Source organism: Gadus chalcogrammus, chromosome 4 (assembly GCF_026213295.1).
Source record: "Gadus chalcogrammus isolate NIFS_2021 chromosome 4, NIFS_Gcha_1.0, whole genome shotgun sequence".
Lineage (NCBI taxonomy): Eukaryota > Metazoa > Chordata > Actinopteri > Gadiformes > Gadidae > Gadus > Gadus chalcogrammus.
The window spans coordinates 8,606,433-8,626,861 of record NC_079415.1 but is presented as its reverse complement, the minus strand read 5'-3'; the positions used below and the strand labels follow the sequence as shown (position 1 = coordinate 8,626,861).

The 20,429-nt window shown below is 45.3% G+C and overlaps 1 protein-coding gene across 1 annotated transcript in view; it reads right to left on the bottom strand.

Annotated features, from left to right (window-relative positions):
• The window catches only part of trabd2a (TraB domain containing 2A), a 55,688-nt gene extending 47,218 nt beyond the window's left edge, over nt 1–8,470 (bottom strand). The window contains exons 1-2 of the mRNA XM_056589225.1: nt 7,759–8,470; nt 5,658–6,218 (exon numbers count right to left, since the gene is read on the bottom strand). Of these exons, the coding sequence (XP_056445200.1) occupies nt 5,658–6,218; nt 7,759–7,860 (663 nt within the window). The 5' untranslated portion in view covers nt 7,861–8,470. The remainder of the gene's footprint in view (nt 1–5,657; nt 6,219–7,758) is intronic.
• Nucleotides 8,471–20,429: the final 11,959 nt, after the last annotated feature.

Genomic DNA, 20,429 nt, shown 5'->3' with positions numbered 1-20,429 from the left:
CTTCCTTTTTAACAATCACATTTATTGCGCATGTATGAATGGAAAGTGTTTGAAGAGACTTTTTTTTATGGTTATTGCGGTATTTCCTGCCCAGTCAACTTCGCTGTCAAATAAAATACCGGGCTGTTAAGATGAATGGAAAAAGCACCACACATTGATGGAGACCTAAAAAATGGAGCCACGTTAACAACACACAAGACACAGTAGCTGTGGTGCAACGGAAACAGAAGTGTTCCATGATCGACAAGATACAAGGAAGATATTCAGTACACAAAGTAATCCCAATCATTCAAAGGTTATCAACTTGCAAAATATTTACCTACCTGAAAATACCAAACCGTTGAATTGTATTTTATGTGCATGGGGGGGTCGGAGCATTAGATCCTAGACTATAACCTATCTGGTCGGATGCACAGGAAGTGCCTGGGGGAATGCCCGACATCTTATATGGGCGGCTTGGTCTGTTTGGTCAACAGAGAGATGGAAACCAGGCACTGGTATCAGAGTCCCTACTAGGCCCTGAATGTGGAGAAGAACAAACCTATAGTTTTTCCCCTGGAGACATCCCAGAGCAACACCATTAAATCCACATGATATCAATTCAGCGGCACTGTGGGAGGGCTATGCGTTTAAATGCGTCCGGCAGCCAAAAGGGATGCAAAGGTGCATGCGACCCGATGAAAGACAATGTTAGAATTGCTGACCACACACACACAGGTTAACATAGTGAAGAAACATTAAAGAGAGAATAAATCAAATATTTTGGCTCAATGGCTTTACAAGGTATTTCTGTATGATACTCTGTACATTATCTTGGATTGCCTTTAATTCAGTGGCTGATCCACACAAACTGCATTATGGGGAAGAATAAAACTCAACCCATCCGACTTTCTTTCTAATGAAAAGCGAACGTTCCTTTATTTCCGGGCCCTCTAATCAATCCATAATGAAGACCGGATAGAAATAGAGCGGTCTGGAACCAGACAAATCATATTTTCCAGGGAATAGGCATACCAAAAAGTTCATACTAACATTGTATTAGAGGGTCTTACTTAACGCCAACAATCCCTCTTTAAAGTCCCATTATACCACTGCTTACATTCAATTAAATGATTGATTTTACTCAAAGCATTTATGAAAGGATATCGGTTCAAGCTCCAAGGCCCTTTTTATCCGGCAATAATGTAAACGTATGTCAAGAGCAATGTATAAGAAGAAGGCACTTCAACAAGTCCTATTTAAATCAAGGACAAATATTAAGTTAGGTAAAATTCCTTCTGATAGAACGATGCAGTAAAAAATACATCTATCAGCACCTGCTCTCGTTTGTGACCACATTGAGTCTTTACAGACTCCCATTCTCCACCACTATGTTCAGCGTGCTCTCAGCGGCGGCCAAGTCTGTGGCGTGGAAAAACGTATCCAATAAACATCTAACCTTCTCCAGCGGGTAAAATAGGATCTAATTGAATTAATGCCTGTGTGATGACATTACAATTATAGGCCCAGAACCTCCTATAGGCCCAGGACAGTTTATAAAGGCTCAGAACAATACCTATAGGCCTAGAACAGTGCCTGTAGGCCCAGGACAGTTTATATAGGCCCAGAACAGCTTATATAGGCCTAGAACAGTGCCTAAAGGCCTATGACAGTGCCGGCCTATAGGCCCAGGACAGTGCCTATAGTTCCAGGACGGTGACTATAGGCCAAGGACAGTGCCTATAGATTGGCCCAAGACAGTGCCTATAGGCCCAGGACAGTGCCTATAAGCCTAGTACAGTACCTATAGATCGCTCACTATCTTCCGAAAAAGACTCAAGACTCACCTGTTCAGAGTCCACCTCGACTCTGCATAGCCACCCTCCCCCTTCTGGCCACCATTGTACACTGTATTGTATTGTATTGTATTGTATTGTATTGTATTGTATTGTATTGTATTGTATTGTAGTACTTAACTGTGTAGCAACTGCAGTAGCTGCTATCATGGCTGTAACACGGGGAATTGATTGACCTGGCGTTTGTGGTACTTGCACTTGGTTCTATGAACATCCTTTCTGTACCGACAGCGATATATTGATGCACTTCTTATGATAAATGTACTTATTGTAAGTCTTTTTGGATAAAAGCGTCTGCTAAATGCCCTAAATGTAAATGTAGATCGGCCCAGAACAGTGCCTATACATAGGCCCCGGACAGTGCCTATAGATCGGCCCAGGACAGTGGCTGTATTCCCTGCGTGAGGAAAATAAGGACCATCGTACTTTCCCTTCCAACTTTCAAACCTCCACTCTTGCGGGGTTACGTAACCGACACATTCGGCGGTCATTACTGTGATGGCAACGGCAGGGAAAGATGTTCACGCATTCTGACAGGGTCTGTCACGTTCAATATGTTCCCCGAGAGTCCTCCTGGGTCTATGTGTGACCAGGAAGAAAAAAGGCAAAGGAAACAGCCGACAAAGTGAATGAAGACATTGGCCAGTTTCCCATTGCCAGATCAGTACAACTGGCCCAGCATACGATAGTGGTAGGAAATGTCCTTTGGTATCATTACAAACGGAATAATCGTGAGAAAAAAAATACTATTGTTACCTCTTATCATGCAGACATTGATATCCATGCGATTCGATACTTTAACATGAGACCTCCTGTTGGTTCGTCACATGACCCTCTGTTTAACATACGACCGATAGTTTAGACTTAGTGTAAACTTTCCATGATTGAACAGGAATCGCCCCACTGCTTCTAAGTTCATGAAACCTAACAATACCCCCCCCCCCCTACCCCCATCCAACACATACACACACACACACACACACACACACACACACACACACACACACACACACACACACACACACACACACACACACACACACACACACACACACACACACACACACACACACACAGTGACTTCATGACCCCTCAGATGCAAAACAGTGTCACTGCCAGTCCTTCCTTTCTGGGGATGAGTAGCTTCACCGATCTCAACCCTACCTTCTCCATCTCTCTCTCCGTCTGTCTGTCTGTCTCTCTCCTCTCTCTCTCTCTCTCTCTCCCTATCCAAACATTCCGTCCTCTTCCCGCATCGCAAAGCTCCACAGAAAAACCCAGCATTCATCACCTCCCCACGCACCATTACTCCCAATGATGGGAGGAAAAGAAAGAAAAGAAGAGAGAGAAAAAAACAACACAACGCTGTCATTAGCAAGTCCGCTCCATTAAAGAGTGGAATGTACTCATCGCAGGCTTTTTTCCTTTTTTTTTTTTTTTTCTCTCCCCTTTTTCAAACAACCAGAGACAGAGAAAAGCAGTCCTCCGTGAAGCCATTGTGGTCTTCAAACCCAGCTCACTTAGTGTAATGGGGCAGGCTGAGCCGGCTTGTCAAAGAGAGAAAGGGGAAGGGAGGAGGGGGTTAGAATGAGGTGCAGCCATGCCTTTCCGGCGTGGCAATGGAGACCCCCCCCCCCCCCCCCCCCCCCCCCCGAGTAAAAAGAGGTTCTCTGGTTTGAATGCCACCCTTTAAATGAGCCCATAAAGAAAAAGGGGGACTCTGAACTGAGCGCCGTGGTTCGGTCTAGACACATCAATAGACACTTCCACACGTTTTTTTTTAGATAGATGTCAGAGGCGGTGCTTAGTGTCCGGCCCGAGCAGCACTCAACGGCTCCATTGGGTCTTTGGTCGATCACAGGAGAGGTTATATAGTGGAGGTCGGCCTGGTTTCCAGTGGCTTGCCGTGGTTTAACAAAGATGCTTTGAGGGGAAAAGATTTCTGTAACACATTGAAGTGGTGGGCTTTTTCGCACATAATTAATTTGAAGGTAGGTCTTTGACTTCTCGTTTACCGTGTATGCCCCCTTAATATCGCCGTCGGTATTTAACCCCAAAAAATACTAGAACATGCACATGCACTAATCAAAGTCTGAATCGGCAGCCATATGCAAGTGCAGAGCAACACTATTTCAACACTTGTGCGTAAGCACTGTGCATCCTGTGCCGACCGGGTCGACAACACCTCTTCTATCGAACGAGAAGGGGTGTGGGGGGGATAAGGAGAGAGAGCTGCAAGCCAGCCAGACAGGAGTGCTGTTTTGGGTGGAGGAGCTTTATAATAACAACAATTTAAAGCTTCGAGGGGTAAGCGTAAATGGTCAAGTGTAATCCCCCCCCTCCTCCTCTTCAGCTACCGGCCAGCAGGAGCAGTAATTCCACAATAATACACGACATGATTTCATAGCGACTGCATGCCTTTGAAACCAGCGCCGGGGGTAATTTGCGAAAAAAAAGTTCTGCCTGGCTCACGGGCCGACCGATACAGGGAATTAAAGTCTGAGGAACAAGGTTCCTCTCTCTTTTTTGAGTCATTAGGATCCATTTTTTTTGGGATGGGGGGGGGGTGGGGTTGTGCAGTTTCCCAGTGCAGAAGCACGACTGAGTGTTTGTACAGCTGATTACTCCACCCCCACGCCTCTCTCTCCTGCACCACTCAGCGGAGGGATCAGCTACCAGAGGGAAACAGAAAGGAGAGTGGAACCATGGGCCTCTGTTCGCGGGGGAAATGCGTGCGCACTAGGCGGGCCGGTTAAGTATTGATCAGTCGACCGATCACGTCTGATTTTAATTAAAATCAGACCTGTTTTTTAGATCAACTCTGCATTGGGTCTGTTTGCGAGTACCTGCCTGGCATGGGGAATGAAGTCTTAGAACAGGCTGTTGATGGAAGAGAAGGTCAAACACTAAACCATGTGCGAAACATAAATCGAATCCAAATATTTGGCTCAATTTCCTTCATCCACGTCGCCAAATAGTGGAGGCTGGAAGCTGTCAGCAATTCAGACTAAGATATCAAAGTTTCTCACCTTTTCTTGAAATAATATTTTTTCACATTTCACATATCTGATTTTACTAAATGATACAAATGTTCAATATTCAACACAAATGTTCCTATATTTCATCAGTAAACAACGGTATAGCCGGTATGAAGAAAGGTAAATCATGCCTCTCATAGAAAGCGGGGCGTAACGACGCCATCAGATTTCTAAAGCAAATGATGGGGTGTCACCTGGACTGTAAAAACAGTTCAAACTACACTTTGGTCGTGTTCAAATCCCATTTAAATGTTTAAAAAGGCCACTGCCAGCACTACATCTAACGACCTTGCCAAAACCCCATGTTTATCTAGGACAGCACTAAGCAGGGATCAGACCCTAGGCCAACTGCTTGTCAGACCCACCGAAAAAGTACAGATTTTCATGAACGAATTTCTATTGAAAAACACACTGTGTTTCATGACATCTTTCCAAAACCCACTTGACTGGAATGCCCGCTGTTTGTTTTGGGTCTGGTCACTCAGAGGCTTGAAAACCTCAGGGTGAGAACGAGTGGGAGGTTGAACTGGCACATACACGGTACATATATTTTTCTTTTCTTTTTCAACCAGTGTGGCTGGAGCACCATAGAAGACACCAGTGTCACTGGAAAGACCTTGAATATACACCGAAACCAACACCAACCAGCAAGAAAACAACAAAACCCCACACATGCACGCACACACACGCACACACAGATTCAGGTTCACAGCAGGTTACTGTCTGGTCAGCACCTGGCCTGGCATCTTTATGCCGTTTTATTATTCTATAAACGAACACCCACCTGTGAGAAATTGAGTCCGTTGAGCGGGTGGCACTGCTCCTCCACCTTCTCCACCGCGCCCGTCCTCTTCCTCATCCGCTCCGCCTCCTGGGCCAGGTAGAGGTCCAGCACGGGCACGCCCCGCGTCTTGATGTCGGCCTCCGTCAGCGAGTTCACCATCAGCATCACCCACACGGGCCGCTTGCGCTCCCAGTTGCCCGCGATGGCGTTGAACAGGTAGTCGGCGTACAGGCCCTTCCCCCGTTGGTCCGGCGTCATCCACGAGGGCATCATGAGCTTCACGTACTCCAGGTGCCTCTTGAGACGCCTGTAGATGTCCCGGGGCAGGACGTCCTGGAGGTTCTCCCCCTGCGGCAGCAGCTGGCAGCTGGTCAGAGCCGAGATGGTGTAGGGGTCGGTGAGGTCCAGCTCAAAGTACACAATGTTGCTCTCCTGGAAGGCCTGCTTGGAGTTCTCGGGGATGAAGTCCCACACGCGGGTGTAGGGCACGTGGATGGTGCCGTAGAAGTAGGAAGGGGGGTCACGCTTGATGGTCCAGAGGAAGGAGTTGAGGTCGGTTTGCTGGGGAAAGAGAGGAGGATGTTAGGGAAACGTGGCGCGAGGCATGGAGGAGTTGGTGATGGGGAGTTGATGGAGGAAAGATGCGTGGCCGGCAAGCATGAAGATAATATTTGTGTTGAATGAAATTTGATATTTTAAAAGTGATCATTAAAATGACATTAAAGGAATATGCAGATACATGTGTAAATTGGCGTTTGCTTGTCTTACTCGGATTCAGACATGTTTTTTAAACCAAGAATTCATCATTGGGCATCCGGAAGATGAGTTTGCTTGGTTTGCATTTGCTCTCCCAGTGACTCGCTGGGTAAAAATAGCCTAGCTCCCTGTCATGTAAGGGGTTCACTTTTAATTACTTTCAAAGATTCCCATTGGGAACTTAAAAGTCGCGTATTCAAAACGAGGGCCAGTTATTATCACAGATATTTCGGGATTATTTTTCAGCGTTGTGATTATCAGGTTACCCTTCATTTTGGACTCCCGCGCCAGAAGCAGCTGATAATATGATTGCAATATTCGGAACACATTGGAAATCGTTCGAACGCTAAAAAAAGTGAATTCCCCTCACATGAATGGGTCATAGGCTACTGTAACCTTGCAAGTGACTGGAAGCGGTAACGCAAATGCTAACCCAGCGAACTTCCCTTCTGGTCGCACCGTGGTGAATTCTGAATAGAACCGCTCAATTGACAGAACATTTGGCGTTTTCCTTTAACTTCTAGAGGCTTGTCCAGAATAGGTTAATAATGGTTCATCGACCGTGGTAAATACATGTTTTGATCTAAAGGTAGGCATGGGACATACAAATCTCACGTTTTGTCGGCTTATGTTACCCACTGTTGGAATGAACTAACAGCGTGAAAGCTGCAGCAGGCCCGTCTGGCACCCAATAAACTGTGCACCCCAGTGCCAATTTTTCAAATGGATGTTTATTGGTCAGTCTGCTAACTGACTGGTAATGACCGATTAATAGGGCCCTTAGGACTCAAGTGTCAACAACAATACAGCCAATAATGCCAGTGTCTATGGAAAGACACAAACACATATTCCACCCAAAAGTAAGTTGGTACTTCGGAGAGGATTTGGTCAAATGTGCCCTTTATATTAGTTGTCTCAAATAGCGTCTCAAGCCTGATTTCGCCATAATGAAAAAAACAAAGAGAAAGATATGTAACATTCAAAGATTGTTTCATGACCCTGATAATACATGGGCCTAATCATGCGAATATTATACGCTTGATGACAGCAGTAGGCTTGGCTTGAAATGTGGTCAGACATAGTCAAAAACACATGAAGAATCGCCTTATACCAGAAAATCACATTCACCAAATAGGTATAGGCCTACCTACCGAGACCAATTGTTTACGAAGCTTATGTTAAATAATCATGCGCACAAATATTCACCCAATGAATAATAAATAAATGACAAAAAAACAACCAACAATGCCAACTTCTAAACGGAGTGTTGCGCAGTGATAAACGACAAGTTTATCACTGCGAGAGACATCCAGGTGTGGATGTCTCTCTTTTTTTGTCTACTCACTTTCCTATTCAGCTCGCAGTTGGCGGAGTCCTTGAGCCTCCAGTGATCGGCCCGGATCAGCAGGACGAGGCAGGACTGAAGGAAGGCTCCCAGAGCCCGCATCGTAGCTCCCCGGGCGAGCGCTGCTTAAACCACTGAAGGTTGCGGCTGGTCCATGTCCACGCACACTCAAATAGCCCTAGAAGTCAATCAATTCCCGACCTGGCAAATTGAACCATGTCATGTTGGAATCAGCGACGGGATACGCTTGGAAAGTTGTTTTAAAAGCGAGAGTAAAGGGGAGAAAAAGTCATTCAAGATGATAAGACATCATCCGGTGTTGTTGCCCCGCACTCCGAGGTGTTCTGGCAGGCGGCGCTGCGGTTGTTAAACAGCGTTAAACCATCAGATCCCGCTAGATTCCACAAGTCACTGACGCAAGTTAGTCCAGTGAAGTCCAGCTCACAGCCCAGCAAACTCGGCTACTGAAGCAAACGCGCAACAGGTCCACGTTGAAGTAACCCTGGCGCGCACAAACCCGGAGCAAATCACTTTTTACAGTTATTTGCCGGTAGGCCCACTATGATTTCGTGTCCAACAATAATAAATTAGATAACGCGTCATTTACAATCATTTATGATTTCCATGAAAGAAAAAAGCTCTAGTCTCCTACACCACTGGATCTGTAGCCTATGTGAGCGCCTGGCGGAGTCAATGTAGTCAATGAGATGCTCGACACTGCGAGCATCTCTTTGGGACACGACACAACTTCCCTCTAACTACCCCCCTAGGTTCTCCCCCTCCCCCTAGACAAACACACACACACACACACACACACACAGACACACACACACACACACACACACAAATGTATACACGTACACGCGCACGTAAACACACAAACAGACACACACCAACACACAGACGCACACACACCCTCCCCCACCGCGCGCGCGCACACACACACACACACACACACACACACACACACACACACACACACACACACACACACACACACACACACACACACACACACACACACACAGAGAGCAATAATCTCATTAAGCATCGCACCACCTGTGGCGCAAAACGCTTGAGTATTAGACGCCCTGAGAAATCGATCAATAAATGCAATTTAGTAATGAAATAACTAACCCGCGAACAACTAAGACCAATTGGTCCAACTGAGACTTTTCCCCCATCGTTTAGTATTTTTTATTTCTAGTCACGATTAACCATCGTTTGATTGACGGGCTACTGTTGTTTCTTCCCCAGACCCATTATCAGTGTGACTACCACTTTACGCAGCCGCACAGCAGGGCTGCGGGCCATCCAATGGTGCCAACAGAGATCTCAGGATTATCAAGCTTTTATAATTAATGCCTTACAAACTGGTGAAATTAACATGAGAAATAAAACACACTACAACAGCGCCCCGGGTCTCTGAACCCAGAATTAGAAACAATAGATCGACCCTCCACCCTTTTCAGACGGAGTCCCCCTTTCAGCCCTCGCCAAGAGAGGCCGTTCTATGCGCCGCGGATCTATGCTCCCCACGGCCCGCAGCCTTGTTCACACGTACGGGACAGTAAACACATGTTGATGTTGTCCGACGTCTGTGTCAATAGAACAGGGATTGTTGACACAGTCACGGGGTCTTGTTTTAGTTTGTTGGCCGCCAATAAAACTTCAGAAGGTATAGGCTACACATTAAGGCTACAAAGCCTTTAGCCAATCTCAGCGCTCATGGCCCGGATTAAAATACGTCGTTTTGAGTTATGGAATAAGATCCCATGGATGGGGATATAGAATGCACAGGATCACATTGACGCAAATTCACAGTAAAAGTTACTTTAATAGCCTGAGAAAAGTGTGCCCTTATAAAACTAGGATAGGCCAAATTCATAATGGTATCGGGGACTTTCTGGACTTTTTTCTCGTTATTCATGCCATTAGGCCCATGCTCACCGTGTCCCCCCTCTTTTTGTGAGCGTGTGCAGGTGTGCTACTGCATGTTTTTGTAGAGACAACTTCCAAAACCAACATAGTACAGCCCCACCTAGTGGAGAGAAAAGACTGATGAATCACACAGGTGGAGTCCAGTGCAGACGGAGAAGGAAACTAATAGAGCAATGGAAAAATAAAAGAACGCCTTAGGAAAAACCAAAAGGGAATAATGGATCCATGAAGAGATTAAAATAAATGAAAGAAGAAAGGAAAGAGAAGTGCTCTTTTTCCGTTCGATTTCCGTTCTGGGTCAAGTTAAGAACACACACGTTGGTGAGACCCACACACACAGGCACACACAAACACATACATACACACACACACACACACACACACACACACACACACACACACACACACACACACACACACACACACACACACACACACACACACACACACACACACACACACACACACACCTGTTATTTATTTCCATTATCCCCCCAGTTATTGTAAGCGAGCCATCCTATAAATACTTACACACAACACAGCATCCCGTGCTGTCTCTCATGAGAAGGATCATGAGGCTGCTGTAGAACACAGATTTATTCGTAAATCTGATGTTGTACATTAAGGCAACAAACTGAGGCCAATGATATTTTGGATTTTTGTTAGAGCTAGATGTATATAGGGGGAACTGTTGTACAGCATAAAGGAATCCAAAAAAACTAAACCAACCATGATCTTGAGCAACTAATCACGGTTATGTACATGTACATAACGGTGTACATGATCTCTCAAGTTTAAAAACAGACTCTAAACAAATTAGTGTTTCAGTTATCCAGCATGAATTCATATGTCATTTTAGTTATATGAAGGATAATACAAGAGAATAAACATGATTTCAATGCATTTCAAATGCCATTTTCTTTTAGACATTTTGGAAACTTTTCACCATCTTCATATGCAATTCTCAACAGGAAGGAATAGCAAATTTCCATATAAAAGTGTGGTGACGATCAAAGTGTATTGTGATCCTTGTGGAAGAAAGTGATCTACTTCTGTGGAAATCTTCAAAAGGCTTTTCACAGCATGGATATGAATGCATGCTTCAAGATGTACGCTGGTGTGAGTATTTTTGATCCCCTCGTCTCTCTCTCTCTCTCTCTCTCTCTCTCTCTCTCTCTCTCTCTCTCTCTCTCTCTCTCTCTCTCTCTCTCTCTCTCTCTCTCTTCTCTCTCTCTCTCTCTCTCTCTCTCTCTCTCTCTCTCACACATAAATATCACCCACGACAGACAGAACTAATGTGTATGCCGTATGTGTCCTCATGTAACCTGCAATAGTGTGCATACGTTATACACTTGGAAACCATTGAACACATCGATCAATTAGAGGCTATATCAATTAGCAGGAGACATTCACAGAGCATCTCCCACTCGACAAGGAGGACCACACAGGACCTTACTGTTACCCTCAGCTCTGACATGGTTGGCACTACAACAGCAATACCACAGGAGGGGACGTGGGAGGGGGAAGGAGAGGAGAGGAGAGGAGAGGACAGGGGAGGAGAGGAGAGGAGAGGGGAGGAGAGGAGAGGAGAGGAGAGGGGAGGAGAGGAGAGGAGAGGGGAGAGGAGAGGTGAGGAGAGGAGAGGGGAGGGGAGGGGCAAGAGAGGGAGAGGAGAGCGAGGAAGGAGAGGAGAGGAGAGGGAGGAGAGGAGAGGAGAGGAGAGGAGAGGGGAGGGGAGGGAGGAAGAGGAGAGGAAAGGAGAGGAGAGGGAAGATTGAGGGGGGAGGAGAGGAGGAGGAGAGGAGGGCAGGGGAGGGGAGAGGAGGAGGAGGAGAGGAGAGGGGAAAGAGAGGACGAGGAGAGGAGAGGAGAGGGGAGCGGAAGAGAGGAGAAGAGAGGAGAGGAGAGGGGAGGAGAGGAGAGGAGGGGAGAAAATGAGATGAGAGGAGAGAAGAGAAGGGGAGAGGAGAGGAGATGAGAGGAGGGGAGGAGAGAGAAGGGGAGAGGAGAGAAGGGGAGAGGAGAGAAGGGGAGAGGAGAGGAGATGAAAGGTTTGGAGAGCAAAGGAGAGGAGAGGACAGAAGAGGAGAGGAGAAGAGAGAAGGGGAACGGAAAGGAGAGAAGAGGAGAGGAGAAAATAGGTGAGGAGAGAGAAGAGAATAGAAGAGAGGAGAAAATGAGAGAAGGAAGAGAAGAAAAGAAGAAAGAAATCAAGGAGCATCCAAAAGAGACAGAGTAAAATACAATAAAAGACCAGAAGACGGCAGACAATAGTTTGTGGTCTTCCAGTCGTTCCAATTCAGATGAGACTACTACACGCCCACACATGGCTAGCCGTGTCCGACACACACCACTTCCTCCAGCCACAATGCAGGAAGGATTGGACATTAGTGTGTGGTCGTGTGCGTGTGCATGCATAAGCATGTGCGTGTGTGTGAGTGTGTGTGCTTCAGTGTGTACGTGCACACTTGCATTAGTCAGCAACACATATGCACTGATAGAATGTTGGAGGTCAAATGGTGTTTCCATTGCTATAAATCTGCCTTGAAACTACAACAACCAAATAGACATGTATTATTAAATATCTCTAAACCACATCATATTATTGCTTTTTTCACTCTTTTATAAATAAAACATAGCTTTAAGACAGGTTCTATAGATGTTGTTTTACACGGTAACACTTTACAATCAGGGTACATTGTCATAATATTATAATACGTAGAGGAGCTTACTATTGGAATGCAGCCTAAAGCCTTCTGAGTTTACATGCCACTGCGCACGCGTCTCGTACTAAAGACGAGCAGGTAGCACTCTTGAATGTTAAATGTCCTTCCCATGGACGCGGTCACGCGGAAGACGGTGAATATTTGGAACGCGAAAGGGAATGAGCTGAACAAAAATCACGGCTGATTTCTAGACTGAGACAATGTCAACAATTGCCCTGGGGTCTTAGCGAACCCGGCCCATCCTTTTATTAACGCAACCTTATTGTAAAGTCTTCCCGTTTACACAAACAACAATACATCTAAAACGCGATTCAGAGAAATACATCCTACACGATGAGAGCATTCAATCTCGCAACGCAAATCACAGAAGTCTAAAAGCCAGTTCTAATTGTACACACAAAACTGTTGGTTAAACCGAGGCGGGCGCCACATAATTTGTTGACTCAACAGCCCATTTAACCCCGTCGTAAACAGATTTAGGGAGCAGATTTCAAACGCAAACATGACATGAACAATAAGTGACACGGCGACCAGCAGAGGCCAGGGCTGCAGTTAAAGTGGTCGTGACAGAGCCATTACTCACAGGATCAAAGCTAAACGGTGTCCAGACACAGCGAGTATTTACTGGAAACCTAACGCCTGCTTCGCTCTGTGCGGCCAGCGCCGCATACCGTGTGTGTGCGTGTGCGTGTGCGTGTGTGTGTGTGTGTGTGTGTGTGCGCGTGTGCGTGTGTCTGAGGGTGTGTGCTGTAACATTGCTCCATGGGACCAACATTCCTTAATCTTCATCACCACCACCACAAGCCCCATCTTCACCATCATCATCATCATCATCATCCTCATCATCCTCATCATCATCATCTTCCACATAGTGTACCACCTGAATGACCTGATTGTTATACATTTTTAGTCTTTATACTTTTCTTAAAGCTCAATAAGTACATGCTGCTGCATGTTATGGATATTTTCAGATGAGTCGTTATCAAATCATATTCAACAACTGTGCATTTTGGATTGAAGACAACAACCATGTGATAACAATGTGTGTCGTGTGAATGTGACTCTGACTGTGCAAGTCTGCAGAGGGTGACATAGGAGCTTCAGTGTCTCCTGGCACCCACTGGGGGTCGATTCACTCTGCTAGGCACTCAACTAAAGGTGCTGTTGGGTTGGGGAGGTTGAAGGATGGCGGTGTGTGCAAAACATGTGTGAAGGTGTCACTGGAGCCGTCTGTGAAGGTGTGTGGGGTGGGGTGGTGTGGGTGGGGTGGTGTGGGTGGGGGTGGGGATGGGGTTATTCACCTAGGCTTTTTTTAGAAAGAAAATGAATGGCATACCGTTCAATAAATACTGATTTTTTAATACTGATCAAATCATCAAGAGATGGATAACAGATTATAGGAATAACAATATATAATTATATTTATAATATATAGTCTGGGTTATTCCCCCAAACTTTTTTTCAAAAGAAAGATTTCTAGCATACAGATCAATCAATAAACTGATTGATCAACAGATGGATTACTGATTAAATAAAGAAATACCAAGAACTTTTCTTTTGTAGAGTGTGGAGGTAAATCAAGGACATAGAAACATGGCAAAAAAGAAATGTCCAAAAGGGAGAAAAAAGTTTGGCTTCATGACGTTAAACACAAAAGAAGACGACAAAAAAAATGCATAAAGAGTAACAAACAATGGAAAAAGTGGTGAAATGGACGCCGCATTAAAACACAAACCAATCATTGAGAAACGGGTGGCTAACCTCGTGTGGTTTCCCGTCCAGTTGGATTTGTACCGACTGTTTCATACCGAAGCACCTCAATGTGGTTCACATTAAGACAACGACAACAACGAAATATTTCAACTGTAAACATATGCGCGCTGAAACAAAAGAAAACACAGAAGGGCAAACCACAACATATATTCAAAAAGTTTTAAAAAAAACTAAGCTGGAAAATAAGACTGCTCTTGAATATAAACATGAAAAAATAAAATAAAGTATGATTGGCTAGTATGAACATTTGGACAAGATGGAAGCATTTAGGCATCTTTTTAAAAGTGTAAATCAATGAGAAATGAAGGAGGGAAAGCTGTGATGGTAAATTGGGTCAAGGGTTTGACTTATAAACGCGACCCTCCTAATGCACCTGGATCTCTGGACATGTTGTCATTGTCCCTCATTGCCGTAGGTATTTAAAATTAAACTATAAAAAAGATCTTTGCATGTTTCAAAGTGGTCGTCACACCTCTTATACCCAAAACACCGGGAATATGCTATTATTGAGCAGCCACCTCTACGTTTGGTTCGTATCTCTTTAATTTCTTCACTATGGTAAAATTGTAATGTCATACTGAAATGATTTCTAAGAAATCCTGTTAAGGGCAGTGTGGGTAGTATGGTGTAGATAAACTTGATTGCCAGCACTCTTAACAACTGTAGCTACTTGGAAAGAAATAAAGAGGTCACTATTGATCCCTACAGCTTTTAGCGTTGAACTCTGCAGCATTTGTCAAAACTGTCAAGAGAAACACATTTGTTGGCGTTTTTAGGGTAACATTTTATGGTAGTAAATTAAATGTGGTGGAAGCTTAATAATGATCCCAACCTCTTTGAAAACATTCAAGAATTTCATTTTAAGCGGCCTAAAATATGTCACCATCAGGGGTCACACAGAGTAATACTCAGTATTCACTTATTCCGCTCTGGAAATATTCCACCCTGGAAATATTAATTCCCTGTCAAGGAATGTTTACAGTTCTCCCACTTGTATGATTGTATGACTCCAGAGCTTTTCTATTTCATTCTCTCCCTTTCATTCTCTCATTCTATAATTCTCTCTTTCTTTCTTTCATTCTATAATTCTCTCTTTCCTTCTCTCAATCTGTAAATCTCTCTTTCCTTCTCTTTTTCTTTCTTTAAATCTCTCTGCTAAATAAGGAAGCAAACCTTAACATTGGATCCAGACAGACTCCGATGAAGAGAATGGACCTACTCTTGTTCCTTTATTTCGCTGCACGCTTTCCCCCCCCCCCCTTCTTCCCTTTTTTCTCTCCTCCACTTCGGTGTTCCTTCTAAATGAAACAGTAAGGTTTGACCTCAATGTTATGACTGAGCACTGCCAAGACACTACTTCATTCATTTTTTCCGCCTCTAATGTTTAATTTAATTCCCCTTACTAGAGCAATGAAACAGTTGCGCTGAACCGAGGCAGGTTTCCTGATGGCTGAGGTAACCACATTTTAATCTATCGTGTAGCTCCATATTCCCACACCGCTGTGGGCCTGTACTTTCTCAAGTGTGGCTGAGAGTAGAGTTTGATGGACTACAGCACACTTTGACTTACACACACGCACACGCGCACGTGCACGCACAGCACGCTCACGGACCTGCAGTGAGGACACGCCATCTAAACACACACAAACGGATGTTACTTTAAAAATGTGGGACTGACGATGCATGATTGATGGATGGATGGACGGACAGATGCTGAAATTGAAAAAGCAAAATAGAAGATGGTTGGACTGGAGAATGACAGAGGGATGAATGATGAATGGAGTATGAGATAAAGAGGAGGATGGATGTTTTAAAAGGTGTGTTGGAAGTGTTGGAAGGATGCACTTGATTCAGCCGGTCCCCATGGTAACCCCAGCATAACATCAAACAGCACAATAACTGAGCTCCACCGCTGGAGTTGTAAATGGCGTTACAGACAGCTGAGCAGGAGCCAGGCCAAACAGAGGGACAGGGTTCACGTGTGCTTTGAGGGGCCTGGCTCCCACCGAACCAGAACACAGATCACAGACGTTGATGGAGGGAGTTCTGCTCAAGTGAAACCTTACAGATTCTCAGGTACACTCTCAAGCGCACGCGCACGCGCACACAAACACACGCGCGTGCGCGCACACACACACACACACACACACACACACACACACACACACACACACACACACACACACACACACACACACACACACACACACACACACACACACACACACACACACATCATTGTTAAACCCTAAACCTAAATATATATATTACATAGCAGGTTGAAGACATTGTTTTTTTTACCAGTACACATGAGAACCCAAGCGATGATCTCATCTGCCTCATATTAAAATCCAGATAACATATATGTAGTGTGTGAGGTGTCATTGGGGTTTATGAGTAAAACAACGCGTCATAAAGAACTAAGATGTAGTGAGGGTTCCTGTCACTCACAATGAATGATGGTGCGATAAATAGAAGCCAGGATGAGATCAGTGAGGCTGTCAGGCCTCCATAAATCACCTGTGGCTTCTGCTATGAAATCTAGAGGGTGAATCTCTCTCTCTCTCTCTCTCTCTCTCTCTCTCTCTCTCTCTCTCTCTCTCTCTCTCTCTCTCTCTCTCACTTTTATTTTCTCCCCCACCTCTTTCTCTTTCTATCGCTCTTTGGGATCATCTTTTGACGTTATCAGTTTACATTCAGTTGTTATTGAGGAATGAAGTGGTAAAGAGGCATAAAGATATGGATCACATAAAGATGGCGTCAGGGAGACTGAAAGAGAGCAAGATGCAATGGAAGAGATAAAGGGGGAGAGAAAAAAAACAGAGCAGGAATGGGAGAGAAACATCAGGATAGAGATAAAGAGAGAGTAGTGAGGGAGAAAGAAGAGAGCAGAGCGGTATAGAGAGAGAGAGAGAGAGAGAGAGAGAGAGAGAGAGAGAGAGAGAGAGAGAGACGGAGAGAGAGAGAGAGAGAGAGAGAGAGAGACGGAGAGAGAGAGAGAGAGACGGAGAGAGAGAGAGAGACGGAGAGAGAGAGAGAGAGAGTGAGAGCGAGTGAGAGAGAGAGAGAGACGGAGAGAGAGAGAGAGAGAGAGAGAGAGAGAGAGAGTGAGAGCGAGAGAGAGAGCGAGAGAGAGCGAGAGAGAGTGAGGATGATGGGGTGTGAAGGAATGCAGCTGTTCAAACAGCTCTTTGATTCGTGATCAGGGGGCTCTCCGTGACCCGGGCTCCACCGCAAAGGGACCCCTCTTACACTCATCCCCCTCCAGCCGGGGCCCATCGGGGCCCCTGGCCTGCTCACACTGGACCGGCCCCAGCGTGCGCGCGAGCGTGTGTGTGTGTGTGTGTGTACACCTCATGCGTTTGGGCATGCATGAGGTAAACAAAGACATTGGCATTTATGAATCAACATTTTCCTGTGGAAAATCTGCGTATACGTGTGTGTGTGTGTGTGTGTGTGTGTGTGTGTGTGTGTGTGTGTGTGTGTGTGTGTGTGTGTGTTAAAAAAGCAACAAGCATTCAAGAACATACCGTGTGGGCGTCTGTGGGGAGTTAGGCCTTCCCGTGCTAGCCCTAGGATGTGACGATAACATATTTGTATTTGTATCGCCGTTAAAGATCATCACATCCTCCCCATTGTTCGACTCAAGCCGCGCCAGAATATCGCCGAACACTCAAGCTTCCTCGTCTTCAACCTTCATGTTCTTCAGCAGAGCAATCAACCAGGCAGCGACTCATCATTTAACACAACGTTCGGCCCTCCCTTCCTTTGAGTCGTGTTTGTTTTAACGGTGTAACTAACTCCGCCCCCGTCCCCCCTCTCTGTTATTGTTCAGGTCTTATGTGTCTCTCCGTCCCTGATTGTAATTGGTTGTTACATAATTGGGAGATAATGGCAGATAATGAAAGGGGTTTTGTTTTCTCTCGTGGATTACATGATCCGCGCGCTCCAAATCCCCCCTAAGCAGTTCAGCCGTGTGAGTGGAACGAGGGAATTGTGTTTTTGTTTTTCTCCGCGGGAGTTGATCAATGTACCCTTTGAAAGGATAGTGTATTGGTTAGGGCGACTCCGAGCCGAAAGGGTCCTGGTTCGAACCCCCGATGTCAGCGGACTGCGGGCAAGGCTTTCCCAGAGCAGAGCAGTGCGGTGCACCAGGTCTGGACTACAGGTGTAATTAGTCCTTAGTAACTTCTGTAATTAGGCTTTGAACAAACGTTATGTCTGCGCTGAAAACGTTTCAGGATGCCGGATCAAAGATAATAATGGCAAATAACCTCCAGACCCATACAAACGATAACATATAATAGTACACAACACATACAGTTTACATATAAATACATATATCTTCTCCCAAAAAATGTAATAAGCAGACAAAAGCTGGTCAGGAAGTCAAAATACGTCCAGTGTTTAGATAACCTGCAACCAAGACACACACACACACACACACACACACACACACACACACACACACACACACACACACACACACACACACACACACACACACACACACACACACACACACACACACACACACACACACACACACACGCCAACCAGTGACCCGATGAGCCCCCAAAAGACAGAAAGGCTGTCTCTAAAGTCGGGTTCAGGTAAGAGTTGTTTACGTCGTAAACCAACACGCAGGAGGATCTGTCTGTCAACGTACTCCAACGAGCTCCCCTTGCAAACCGGGGGGGGGGAGTCAGGGAGATGGTCTCCCTTCCTCCTCTTCCCCAGACTGTGTCAACAACCCCAACACCAGGTTCCAGTTTCTCCCATGCACTCATCACCTGTATCTCATTAAAGTCGGGCCAGAAATGATCATGTTCAAAATAAGTAAATGGGGGGGGGAGGGGGGTTTGGGGGTATGTGGGCTGGAAGTGTGTGCGTGTGTGTGTGTGTGAGTGTGTGTGTGTACTTGTGTGAGCACAGCCATGTGCATGTTAAAGACCAGGGGGTCAAATATCAACCAGGCTGCAATCCAAGAGAGTTAAAAAAAAACGGTTGAACTGGAGCAAGGTGTGCCTGGATGTGTGTGTGTGTGTGTGTGTGTGTGTGTGTGTGTGTGTGTGTGTGTGTGTGTGTGTGTGTCTGCATGCGTTTGTGTGTGCGCATGTGTGTGTGTGTGTCTGGGTGCATGTCTGTGAGAAGGTGTGTGTGAGTTCCTGTATCAATGAGAGCCTTGTGTTATCACCCCCCCCCAGCCCCTGCCATCTGATTGAAATGTAAATTGAACACGTCATAAAGCCCACATTGTCAGCATATGAAGAAATAATAAGTGGCTCTTTCATTAGAGAAGTGACAGCTCTCATTTGGTGTGACTCCCTGCTCACGGTGGTCATAATTACTTAAATATTGGAAAGCAACGGGTCAGAGTGGGGGAAAGAGACCTGTGAAGGAATGACAGCATTTTCTCTGAGGGCTTGCAACCCGTGTAATGTGAATAGAAACAATGTTGTGTGTGTGTGTGTGTGTGTGTGTGTGTGGGGGGGGGACGACGACGACGACCACCAAAGGTCTAGCTTCAGTGTGGAGTCCATGGTGTTTGGTTCCTTCCAGCGAATAAACAACATCAGGTTATTGGGTCCGTCTTGTCAATTTCGTTTGGTTCGATTTTGTTGAAACTGGTCTTGACACAAAAAAAATGCTTTGTATTTGTCCTGAAAGGGCGTGAACACATTCTTTAATACGTTTTTCTCAAATGAAGAGAATTAAATAAATGTCATAAAAGTAAAAAAAACTGTTTTGGATTACCCCTGCAAACATTATTTGAGTATAGGTATATTGCGTGTTCAACGACTCTTTGTTGACTCAGGTCTGTCATAATCACTGGACTTGAACAGCTTCAGGTCCAGTTTCATGACTGTGCTGGAACTCCAGGTGACAGCATCGCTGTTAGGTCTGTTTTGGTTCAGCACTGTGTTTTTCTTTGTTTCAGACGGACAGAGCGGACTCGAGGAAGGATAGCCAAGGGTCCGTTTTGGACAAGGTACAACATTTTAAACTCTCACTGAGTGCCGTTCCCACCAAATCAATCCTGAACTGTTGCAATAAAGCCGAGAACAGGATATATGAAACACTGCCAAACATCAGCTACAATAATAGAAAAACACTATAACATAATACGATAATATAACAGCCAAAAGCCAGTCAGAAGTTTTCAGAAGCAATATGGGGTTGGCTTAGAAAGAGGTTATTGTCTCGATTGACACAAAGACGAATGAGAGC